Here is a 13,501-nt window from a genome sequence, read left to right on the forward strand (position 1 = left end):
CACTAAGTATGAGTTTAATCAAGACTGTGTATAAGACGAGCACTGTTCCCAGGCACCAGTTATGTTGCTCTGATTGTTTATTTTTGGCTGCTTCAGTTCTTCAGAGACAGAAGCACTGAGAAGTGGAATGGATGGTATTCAGCCAAAAGTCAGAAGATGCCATTCAAAGGCGGTCAATCAAAACTAGCAGCAGAGGGCACATGCACATCTGTTTCAGCTTTATCGAGCCAAAGACCAAGACTGACACGGCCACAAGATTTACTGAAGCCCTCCATTTTGAGAGTCCCCCTACCAAACTGGAGAGGGAGCGGAGCTCGTGCGCCGATGATACAGATGTTTCTGTCTATGATTCTATCAGAGAGTGAGACAGAGGCAGGGAAATATCTGGTAGGTGTCAAGCCAAGGAAAGCAGGTCACATGTTTGTGTAAAGAAGGCATTACAGGTCACAGTTTTACAGTTACAAATGGAAATATTATTTTCACTGATTTCACTGAATGTTTGACAGAGAGTGTATTATTCTTTTACTTTAATACGCCAAATAAACCTGCACGGAAGTCCTTAGATCTCACCCCAGTGTACGGTCTATGTAAACACACTTTGGTCATTACCAAGATGCCAAAATGCTTGAACTTTTGGAGAAGCTGTAACAGCACTGCAAGTCTTATCAAACTTTTAAACAATAAAACTGTAAGAATTAATAGGTGCATAATAAATATAATCACTTTGATTGTTATGCTAAACCTAACCTCAACATGCAAAACAAATGCTTGGGGTTTGAAACGAACCACAGCGAAGGTCACAGTCTTTTCATTTAAATGCATGCATTATGCATAAGTTTATATTAAAAAAGAGAGAGACCCCAAAAGCACTAATCTGTATTTTCTATCCTTATTAGTCATTAGAAAAGGGGGGAAAATTTAAGCACCTGGACCTCGCTCTCAGCATTCCATTAATTACCTGGACAATAGCACAACTTTAGAGGCAGAATTTTCAATTTTGAAACCAGGACAAAAAGACAGGGAGACACAGAAAGAGAAAACGAAGCGTATGTATTCAGCTTCTTCATGCTATACTGGCACTTAAATCCTACAGACCTTTCATACAAAAAAAAAAAAAGGACTCAAGGTTACGTCCGATTGAAAATCTCCACAAACAACCACTTCAGAAATCCATTTAGAGCCAGCGCTGGAGCATCTAATTCAAACATGTCATTCTGTTAAAACGGTCGTGCTCCGTCTTCAAAAACTCTATTTTTCCACTCATGTTTACCTGGCCTCTTTGTAAAAGTGATTAAACTCCCACGTTCTGCAGCAAAGACATAATTACACGAGACCAGAGTTCCAACAGCCACGAAAAAAAAAGATCTTTTGTTGTTGGATCACTGGACCTCCAAATTTTTCTGATGTGGAAGGTGATGGGACACATCCCTGAAGGAACGTGTACACGTGAGAATTTCCAAATAGTCCAAGTATCACACTTTGTTTGGCCACAACTCCTGCAGGACGTCTTATATGTCGTCAGCACGCCAGAATCCTTCCCCGTTCGACAGGGACCACGTTTTTTTTTTTTTAAGCAAACCAATGATTACCGATGTGCCGGGACCATGCGAACACCCACTGACATGTGCCTAATGTGCATTTATTTTGAAGATGAAAACAAACGCACAAATAAACAAAGGCGGTCTTGGATAATTTCACCTCCTTAAAGATGACTATGGGTATGTCCAAGGTCACGGCTTATTGTGTCTCATCCAACTAAATCCAACCAGATTGAATGGTTAAGTGTTTCTTTGTTGGCTGACAATGGGACTGTGGTCCTCAGACACACTGCATTTGATAAATCGTCTTCAAAATGTCACTCAAGGTCAGTTGAGGTGGCCTTGAGGACCCAGACAAACACACAAGTCCTGATAGACACACACATGCAGACAGACTACATGAACACACACATAGTGATACACACATGCGCAAGGGTAATCTTAAAAACATAACAAAAAGGGTTCTCTGGGGTGATGCCATTGAAGGCCCACTTTTGGTTCAGTTGTGTGTGTGTGTGTGTGTGTGTGTGTGTTGGTCATGTGCGAGGAATAACTCCTATATCAGTTCCAACACTTCAGGTCCAATCAACAGTGCTGGGGTCGTTGCTCCAAATAGTAAACTATAACTAATTACTCATTGCTTGGCAGGTGTTTATTGTTAGATTGCTCACTCTATATTAACATTGTTCTCATAAATAAAATGTGCCTGAACATATTTGGCCCAAAGTGTTGTATACTTGTTAGATTATCTGAATGACTTGATTCACCACCACACTTTTCTGTGCCGCAGCTTTCTGAGATAACACTATAGCAAAGGCCTACCCTGCTGTACACACTATTTCATGCAGAACTAATACAAGAAACAAGAACAAACACACACTGTAAAGGCTGAACTCTACAGACCACCCTATGTTAGAGCTGTATGCGCAGGTCTCTAACTCCAGGGAGGCTGGAAAACCTTGAATTGTGACCTACTGATGGAAAGTTCAGGAAATAACAGAGAACAGAGCGGAACAGACACAAGTTCATGCAGAGACAGCATCGACACGAACAAAATAAGGCCTGTTGCTTCTAAGTAGAACATCCCAAAGCCCATCCAATCCACTGAGGCACCTCTTAGGTCTCACGTACCGTTCGTATTAAAGCTCTGGAAATCTGGATGCTCAAACATTTTCAACATTTATAAGTTTAAAAAGGTGAAGAACCAAACGGTCACATAAAAGGTCCCTTAGAAAGAGTTACATGTAACTAATAGAGATGTTTTCACAGTTGCCAGAGGAATGAATGGAATCCTGGAATGTATTCCATGAAAATCATATTTGTAGGTCTGAGGTTTTCGTGTAAAGAATATGCACAATTTCCCATCCTCAAAGCTAATGAGGGATTGAATTATGATTAGGTGCTGCTTTTGTTTCTGTTACAGTAACTCACTAGGTAGCATGGCTTTATCCTCGTGCTTTTCACCAACTCAAACATGTCTAAAAAAACAAAAAGAAAAAACTCTACTTAACCGATTTTTATATATATATATATATATATATATATATATATAGAGAGAGAGAGAGAGAGAGAGAGAGAGCGAGGAGAAGCTAGTTACTCAACAACAGAAGTGATGTCCTTGACCAATGAAAGTTTTTTCGCTCTTATTCGGCAGCAACCATGATGTGGTCCCACCAACTAGAGGTCTGACCAGGTTCTGACCAGGTCTTGTCAAAAGCTAGCATCATTGACAGCAGAGTGTGTTTTGTGTGAGTGCTAGACAGTAGCCGTGACCCCTCATAGCACACATCAGTGCCTCTGTTCATTATGATGTATGAGTAACTACATTTATGTGTAAGAATATACAAAGTACCATTAAAAGTTAAGTAACCATTTAAACAAAGGAGATTTAAACGGAGCACACTACAAGCCAAAAGCAAAAAGATTTTCTGGTCCACACAACAACACTGATTAGAGGGAGAGGGGTGTTGGTTGCTTCTTATTCCCCATGCCTTTAAAAGTGTTCTTAAATATGTTTGACCATTTCTCACACAAGTGTGCTCTGTCTCTCTCTCTCTCTCTCTCTCTCTCTCTCTCGCTCTGATAAACAGCTGTTCATAAACAGCAGATAGGAAATGGCAAATAAGTGGTTATTTAGTCTGCCAGCAACTCCTCTGAGACCATGCGGTTCCACCACAGCGGTGGCTTCCCGACAGAAGGCTCTTGATATCAGAGAGTCCTGTGTCTGCCAAACGAACATGACACGCTCGGAAAAAAAAGAGTCACATCACATGGGCCAGAGTCCCGGACCATCAAAGGGAATGTGGAAGGAGCTCCAGAGACCTGCATCTGTTCCAGCCTGCAGAGGAGAACCAGGCTGGATCTTGTCACCTGTAGAAATAACAGGCCAAACCTGTCAAACCGTTGTTGACCTGTGTCAGGAATGACCACACCACCCCCTCAGGCACTGCCACTGGATATGTGCTCAGATGACATCTTTTCAAAAATCAAAGGGCTTCAGTTTGTGGTTAATTACCATGTGATAATCCCAACAGTATTCGATCAGCCAAAAAATTGTTTAGAGATCAATGATTCCAATTCATTCATTTTCTGTAACCGCTGTATCCTGAACCTACTGGGAATAACTGGGTGCAAGGCAGGAACACACCTTGGATGGGACACCAGTCCATCAGAGAACATCACAAATTCAAACAGTCAAGTATTTAGACGGTTGTGGTCTCTAAATAGTGGTTTCTGACTGTTAGAACAAACCCAGCAGACGTTGGAGAACACACCAAACCGTGGACATTACCTGTTGTGCCACTGTTCCACGGTTCCAAAACAAGCCATACTACCATTTAAACAACGCTGTTCACTACTCTTTTCGCTATGCAGCAGTTGTGTTTTTAAATAGCTCTAGTATATAGTGTCAGAAACCATAGAAGCGGGTCTATTTTGATTACACATTGGCAGATTGGCGAGAGCACATAATGATTTGGGCATGCATTGTAAAACATTCTTGACTAGTGGCTACAGTGTTCTGAAACTTTCTTTAATTTCTGGCTTGTGCAATATGGGAGTGTGCATATTTTCATTTTAAGAACTGTACACAATACACTGGTAGAGGAATGAAAGATGACTTTTGTATCAAGATCAATTTTACTTTTACAATTTAAGTTTCAATATTTACTTGAGATTTTCTTCGACAACTGGCTTTTCCACTGAGCAGCGAACTTTCTCTTCTGAGAGGAATTCAGAGGAGATGAAGTTAAAAAAAAAATGAAAGTACATGCTAACTGAAATTTAAAATGCAACAGGATAATCCCAAAAGAGCCCTGGTAATATAAAATATAGTGTGGTGCGTAAGTCCAGAAATATGGGTGAGTACGGGTGTTAAATCTTCAAACAGAATGTAGTGAAGTTAGTGTATTACCAAAGAGGGACACAAACCAGTGCTGATCTGAGGCCAGTTTTACACAGTGACCTATCAGGCTAAAGCCTATCATTCAGGCAGACGATTCTGATCTGTGAAAGCAACATATGGAAGAAGCAGAGCCAGAGGTATGCAGCTGAAGCAGCCAAATCAGATCAATACTCTTCCACAGATGAGCTGCAGAGTTCCCCAGTGTGAAGGCTTCAAACCAGGACAGCTACTGCCAACATGGATTGTACAGTACAAAACCTATGACAGTGATGGGAAGAAGCAATCATCACATCCAGACCAAACACACACAGATGCAGACACTGTAAAAGCTCTAAGCAAATGTACCCACTGCTTACCTGAGATACAGTTGTGAATTAATCTAGATTTCTGCACAGTCGTACTGTGATAAAACAGCATTGTGAAGGGCAACGGGTCTTAAATTCAACCAACATATTTATAGGTATTTTCATGGAATATGATACAACTTAAATGTAATATTTAGTTTTATGAGACTTGTGAGCAAGCAAAAATAACCAACACTGCCAGCAAAACAGCAGTACTGCTTCTACAAACATTTACCAACATTAACAATTTAAGAAAGAACTGGATATAAACAACTGGTTATAAGCAATTTTTGTAAAAAACAAAAACTAAAAAAACAAAAACCAAGACAAAAGGACAACAGTAAACTATGGCGGCTTTATCAGCTCCTTGAGACTCTGTAGTTGTTTCTGTCATAATGTACATTATGTTTAGTTTACTGGCTTTGTATAAAGGGATCTAAATTGTTTCTGTCTTTCCCAAGATCTGTGCAGTTGTTATAGAAATAAAAATGACACTCACGATCCTTATGTACTGAAATATTGTGACAATTGTGAATTGTGTACTGTCGTATTCTCCAGCGATACATCACTCTGCACAGGTGAGTTTGAGAAACGTAGATGTCGTTCATAATTAACCTATTTGCAAAGTGTGTAAAATGAATGCAAATGCGACTCCATCACATTTGGATTTAAGGGGTTCACACACAAGGAGAGTCTAACACATGTGGAGAGATTAGAAAGTGCAAATCTCCTGATGTATATGTCAGCTTAAAATCGGGCTTTATGAATAATGAACGTACGTGGCAGGGGAGCATCATTAATGAGCTAAGAGAGAGCATTAGAGAGAGAGGGAGAGCATGAGAGAGAGAGAGACAGAGAGAGAGAGAGAGAGAGAGAGCATGATAGAGAGAGAAAGAGAGAGAGAGAAAGAGAGAGAGAGATACAGTAGTTTTAATGGCTAATCACAGATCTACTGAGGTTCTTATAGGTCTTCACTGGGAGACCTACAAGTTTTATACATGTTGCTAACAAAGGCAGGACTCCGAAGCTAAATAGGTTTTCAATCGTTAGAACACTGTTCAAGTTTTTAAATTTAATAATAGGTCTGTTTAGCTGCTTAAACTTTTAATTATTCCACACAGACAACTGACATGTAATAAACAAGAGGTCGTGTTCAGGTTGGTGCACTACACATGAGGGCTTTTATCTCAAGCTCCTGGCCCACAGTGTGAGGTAAACAGGAAAAAGCTAGCAGGATGGAAGGAAGTGGTCTTTATTTTTCTTTTTTTTTTCCCAGAGTGTTGTCTGATGCAGATCAATTTCTCAAATGGCCACTGATAATCGACTAAAGTCCAAGATGTTTACAAGGATAAAGAACAAACTTGATGTTCCTTTCACTCACTGCTGAAAACCTCTGCATTTACTTTCAACTCCATTTAACAATGAAGAGAAGATTCTGAAACTGCAGTGACTCGATTTGAGAAGGGCATTAGAGAAGTTGGAATAAAGGTTTTTATGTATTTATGTATTTATATCTCTCACATTTGGCATTAAAATAAAATTAATTTTATGACTGGACTCAAAAAGATAAGTTATTTAAAATTTTAAATTTGGTTATGCTGGTTATGGTCCATCTGCACTTTTACTTCCTCTCTGCTAGTTGTGAGACCTGTTGATTTCTATAGTCATTGGTTTTGATGACCTAAATAATATATAAACAGCCTTCACAACAGACCACAATCATATTATATTTCTGTATTATGTACTGCAACTTTATCTGTTTGGAAAACTAACATTTTTGTATCTGTTTTTCAGTTGAGGACATGAGTTTGACAGGGTATGATCCAATGATCCCCACTGGCTATGGCAAGGGTCATCCTGCTTTAAAGCCCAAAGTTTGGGGTCAACGCAGGGCCTGTAGGAAGTGATTTCATGACCGAAAAGATGTCAGCTTGTTTTCCTTTTTTCTTTTCCTGTTGTGTTCTGATAGGGACTTCCTCTCTAGTGGGAGTGGAAGTGGGTGTCACTCTCCAATCCACCCACACCAGGAGCGGAAATGTCCATCACACATACACCACTATTCCAGTGGTGCAGGGGTGAGGAGGCGGGGTCCGGGGCCCAGGGAGATGAGTGGCGCTATGTGGGATCCCACTCTGATGATTAATAAACGTTTTGTCTCCACGCTGGTGATATCAGGATAAGTGTCTCCGGTTTTTGGTTTTTTTATCTCTCTCTTATTTCACACCCATTCACAAAAACACACAGGCAGTTAGGTCACAGTGACCTGTGTGAGTTGGCTGGAGCCTTCCCGGTAATGTACTGAGATTGGGAGTGTTTTCTCCATCCTGAAAAAATATTCAGAATCAAAATCTCTTGTTCTCCTCTAACGTCAGATGTCGATCTAAATCTACACCACTAGTCCCAGAGAGAGTACATTCTTTCAAGTACTTGATAATTGCCATGAAATACATAATATACAAGATGTTGAGTTATGAGAGTGAGAAACTGAACAGTGGGTTCACAAAAACTCCCAGTACAAAGGTAATAACCCCTCAACACATGGCATATCTGCATGAGAAGCTTCCTAAACATTTGTGGGAATAAAACAGCCAGTGCTGGTGGTCCGCATGTCTTCCTGTCTCAGTCTCAGCCACACAGACTCAGGTGGCTGGGGCAGCGTGACATAAGCGCACCACTGCACGGCTCTCTTCCTCCCCTTGCTGAAAGATTAGTAGGAGCAAGTGTCCTGCAGGCAGTGCCCCCCAGTCGTAGGAAATAACATCAGCAGCCGTGTCTAACGAGGATGTGAGCCGTTGTGATGGCACATTAACGACAGGGTCTTGGACATTCAGCCGCATCTCCAGAACAAAAGACAACATGGCCGTGATTCAATGAGAATTGTTTTATAACAGACAATAGCTACTTGCTTCAAAGAGAGTGGGAAAGGGGTGCTTGGGTTTTAAAGTATTTAGTGTTTTTTCCTTCCATATAATAGTGACATTTATACAAAGTTATTTTCTGCAGATAGTGTGGGAATTCCTCACAGGATGTAAATAATGTACATATAATTAACGTGGGCTAATTATTGTCGCACTAAATGGGCTGAATACTGGATTTAAATACTGAATTAACTGATTATCTGGTTAATACAAGGGTGACCATATGTCCTCTTTATTCAGGACATGTCCCCAATTTGGGATATAAAAACGCGTCCAGCCAGGATTTCTAAACTGTCCAGGATTTTGCACTGATTACACGTGAGCACTTGTTCAAGAGTAAAAACACAGTCTGTGTGTGAATTTATACAGGTTTAAAGTCTGTGTTTGTTTAAATCCCACCTCCTCACCATTGTGAATGGTCTAAATGTACCTCCATCTACACCAGCCACTGGTCAAACTTCTTCCCAAAACAGACATTTATTTTAAATTGATGTAATTATTAATACCTTGTTTTATTGTCATTTTATTTACATACATTAATCTTATGTAAAAGATGTTATTTGATTTTTTATGTATTTTATTTTGTTTTAAGACATACATTGAAATAAAATGAGATGATTTAGCAATATAGGATATTAAGGCTTTATTTTATTCTTGAAAAATGAGTTAAGGTTTATGTATTACTGTTCATTAATACAGTTGCATGAATATGGAGACATTTATTGCCCTCCTGTCCTCACAAACACACACACACCCACACACACACACACACACACACACACACACACACACAGGCATGGTACGATAATTTAGGCCTACTTGAAGCCCCCCAGCCACAACATCCTAACAATGATGGACGCCCACCCCCAGTGTCCCCAGTGTACCTCTTTTTTAAAAACAAATGTGGTCATCCTAGCTAATAATGTACAAATGTAAGTTAAGCCTGTGTATATGCTGTACTTAAGCTGCATATATACTGTACTTAAATAGTTTATTTTGTACTGTTTATATATATATTTTCTTTAAATTATTACTACTGTGAGGGACTATGCACCCAAGTTTTTCACTCGCCTTACACTTGTGTTATGTGATGTGACTACAAACCTGATTTGATTTGATTTGAATACAAAAGAAACTAAATATCAATTTTTACATTAGACTAGAATAAATATCAGGCTACATAAAAGGAGTCTAAATATTGGATGGGCTAAACACTACAGCAAATTCAGCTTAAATAGCAGGTTAGATACTGAATAAGCTAAATATCAAATGAATACTGCTGAGTATGAGTACTCACAAAACACAACAGCTCAGGGAACTGTAATAGACCGTCTCAAACTTTTTATTTTGAGTTTGGGAACAACTCAGAAGTTGTTCGATTCCAACTTGAGTTTCCTAATGTCAAAAGAAGTTCTGGTATCTCTCTCCCTTGTCGACATTTGAATGTGATGGTGGACCTCTCGTGTGGCCGGACAGCCTGCTCTGACAGCACAGTGCAGGTGTGAAATAGAACAGGAATTAGTGCTGCACCTCCGCTGGTGAGTAACAAGCCTGCGAGTCAGGAGATCCCTGTGGGGGAGAGGGAGGCTGTATGCGTGTGTGTGTGTGTGTGTGTGCGTGTGCGTGTGAGTGGGAGACAGCCAGCCAGAGGTCCTGTGGCTGACAGCAGGTCCCTTGCCAGGATGTGTAACCGCACACTGCCAAAACAGGAAGCTGTGCAACTCCCTCAGTGACTGACACACTGGCTCACTGGTGGAAGTCCACAGAGAACCCTTCAAGCCTAAAAGTCCATGCTAGGGTATGATTGTTAGGTCACCTGATGTGGGCACTGTGAGCTTTTACTTCATGTCACAGCACAGTAGCCTGGCCTATTTTTTCACTTCAGAGAAAGAGATTTGAAAGGCAACAAATCTCAGATACAAGGCACACTGCAAATACAGAGATTAACTGAAAATATTTGATATGGCCAAACCATCGATAACTGTAGTTAAAGGCTAAGCACCAGCTGAAGGACCTCCCTGAAGATTTCATATCATTTTATATATAAAGAGATGTGAATGTGAATTTTACTGTAAAATTCACAAACTAAAGTAAACTGTGGGGAAATGTTTTTCCCCCTTTAACTTATTGTATTTTTTTTCTTTTGAAAAGAACCATGAAAACATAACCTTCCAGTATTTCTGAAACAAAACAATAATAAAAAAATGTGTGACTGTGAATATGGCTTTTGTAATCACTGCATTTAAAAAAAATGAAGGCCAAAGAAGGCACAAATGAGACGTGTATGAGGATCGCAATGTCTAATGGGATCAATATGTGGAGCACTCAACCAGTTCAAATGAATGAAAACAGCCAGTGCTACAAGGCTGCCTGGCGTTTCACAGGAGTTCAGAGCAGCTGAAAATGATCAGCAGCTCTGTGGGGATCTGTCGCTTTGTGACACAATACATGATTCGCACAGATCCCAAGAGCGAGCCCCAATGAGTGTCATGCAACTCTAAGCGCTGCCTCATCTCTGCCTGCCCCCAAATCCTATGACCTTGGCCAGAACGAGAAGCCTCCTGCATAGAGTACACCTCAAATTATTCACACCTCTGGGAATCCAGCAATTTCCACGTGGAAACCTCCAGTGAAATAAATCTTATAAATATACTCAGGCTTCACATTACAGACTACACCAACCAAACAAATAAGCAAAGTAATGCATTACAAAATCAACATCATTCACGATGTCAATGACAGTGAAGATCATGCAGTAAAGGGGAGAAAAGGGCGAGGGATGTATAATTAAATCAATATTAATTGAATGTGGTTGGATTAAGAGAGAACAAGAATCTGATTTTATACGGATGGCCACCAGGGGGCCACTGCCTCTGACGTTCACTTTGCATTCCCATCATATTTGTAATAAAACGTTGACCATATGGGAACATAATACTGGCCCACTGAGTGTTTAACCTCATTGTTTATGTAGACATTCAAATGTGTTTAAATTAATAAATATACCTCTGTGTTTGAATGGCTACATACAACAACAGGTCAAATTCCACGAGGAAATGTAAAAATCTGAAAAAGTGAGAAGAAATCTTACCTGACCAGTCATGTGGAGGGTACTGCCAAGAGAATTGGGATCATCTTCTAGGTTGCCATGGACACAAGGGAGGGAAAGATGTCCTGTGGAGTAACACAAGGTCAAATCAGTCTCACGGCTGAAGAGCACAGCTGTCTTCAGTGGTGCCAACAAATCCAATTTAAATATGTCACAATGAACAAAAGTTAAAGCACAAAAATAATGTTATGCCGTATTTTTGGCAAAAAAAAAAACAAAAAAAAACATATCAGCATGTTGCATTAAAAACAGAGATTCTGTCTTCATTCATCTAAATACAATTCTCTGGACTTCATTTTGAACCCAATAAAGAGACACTGCTCTCTCCAGGTCACTCCAGTAGCACTTATAACTGGGTACCTTTGTATTGTGCTTTTTCATGTTGAAGATTCACATTAATTACGATGTTTAGTTTGCACCACACATTAACAAAGAAATAAAAACACACAGAAAAAGAACACACAATCTCTATTACCACCATTCTTATTATTTCACTTCACTGAATTATTGGGTGCATGAAAATGTCTGGATTAATCACCAAATTCGGTAAACTGACAATTAACAAACCTATCCGTCATGACTTGGAATTTAGTAAAGATATATTCCACTCCGGACTCAATTATATATATGAACTCTTTTTCTTCTTTTTTAAGCAAATGCATTTCAAATGTTGTTTTTGAAATTACAGAGCTAAGGTATGTAAAAAAGTAAGCGCTGATATATTTCAAAGTATAGCACCATGCAACTACATCTAGATTTTCTAAATCTACATCTACATCTAGATATTATCAGCTTTTCACAGAACATCCTGTAGATATTCCAAGTATAAATATCGGACTCTAAAATATTCACCACAATTCACCATTGTTTTTCTGACTGTGAAATAAATATACATGTTTAAATAGAAAAAAATTACATTTTTATTTTATTCCAGTTTCAAGTGACTTTCACGCTTGTTTTTTTTAGATTTGGAAAGTCAGAAATATTTGAAAAGGCATATGTATACGTATGTGTGCTATTTGTATTTCTCTCTCTCTCCAACACACACACACACACACACACACACACACTGGCCGTGTCAAGTCCTGGATACTTTGACAACTGTCATGGTCTTAAAGTGCCCTGTGTCAAAATTAATCTTCTCCTGAGCAGGGTGGGCCAGGATCGCCAGAACCTATTTAGTCTCCTTGAAATGGCCCCCCATCAGAAATATCTTCATCCTTCTCTGTCTCATCTACATGAGGTGAGAAGGAGGGATGAGATGGAGGGAGGAGGGGACGTCCAGAGTGGAAAGGTCAGTGGATTCAAGGAGTCCATCACTCTGAGGTGGCAGGCCTTTTTCAACTATGTGTATGAGTGTGTGTGTCCATGCAAAATAGACCAGCAGCCTTTCAACAGACTTTAAACGAAACTGAGCCAAAGACATGTCCTTTCACTCTTCTGTGAATGTCGGGATCCGCAAAAAATACGGTTGGATTGTCCAGGATGTGTTGGTAGAAATTACACGAATAATATCTGACCCTTTTTTACACTATTAACCGTACTAATTGACTTCAAACTTTTTTGTCAAATATGGATTTCCAAAAATGTTCACGCTTAATATATTTTTTCATCTGGGCCAGGCATAGAAAGAAAGAAAGACTGTTTTTAAAGTGTCAGCTTTAGAGCAAATTACCGGGTGTGCAGTAGAATTGTCTGCAAAAGTTTGGACAACCCTGGTAAACTTACTAGTAGTACAAACACACATCCTGATATTCACTTTTGCATGTTTTAATGGAATACATTTCTTCCCATGTAAACATTTGATATTTTATTTAATATTATTACATTTAATATTTTATAGGGATTTTTTAAATATATATTTTCACTTAAACTTTTGCATAAACATTTACAGCTGTATTTTCTTTTTATATAAAATAAATTAAAATGAAAAGATGTTTCTGAAATTTCACAATAAATTTCAGGAAATAAATAACATTTCATCTGGATTACACGGGCCACAGCTGAAGGGTGTGTGGTGCAAAATACCCATTCAGGACAATCTTTCTGCAAACCCTTTTCAGCCTGTGTCTTTTAAGTATTTCAGATGATAGGAAATTGTCCCCTTCAGAGGTTTGTGGTCTGTTATATGTAAGCTGCTTTACTGAATTGTTATCATGGGTTCTTGTAACTGAAAATGTTGTGCGCCT

The 13,501-nt window shown here is 39.4% G+C and overlaps 1 protein-coding gene across 4 annotated transcripts in view; it reads right to left on the bottom strand.

Moving 5' to 3' along the window:
• Nucleotides 1-13,501, bottom strand: part of LOC136671495 (adhesion G-protein coupled receptor D2) — a 64,045-nt gene that overhangs the window by 1,419 nt on the left and 49,125 nt on the right. For all 4 annotated transcript variants that reach the window (XM_066647188.1, XM_066647191.1, XM_066647189.1 and 1 more), the window contains one exon: nt 11,295-11,377. In XM_066647188.1, coding sequence (XP_066503285.1) covers nt 11,295-11,377 — 83 coding nt within the window. The remainder of the gene's footprint in view (nt 1-11,294; nt 11,378-13,501) is intronic.

This window comes from Hoplias malabaricus, chromosome 16 (assembly GCF_029633855.1).
Source record: "Hoplias malabaricus isolate fHopMal1 chromosome 16, fHopMal1.hap1, whole genome shotgun sequence".
NCBI classification, from domain to species: domain Eukaryota; kingdom Metazoa; phylum Chordata; class Actinopteri; order Characiformes; family Erythrinidae; genus Hoplias; species Hoplias malabaricus.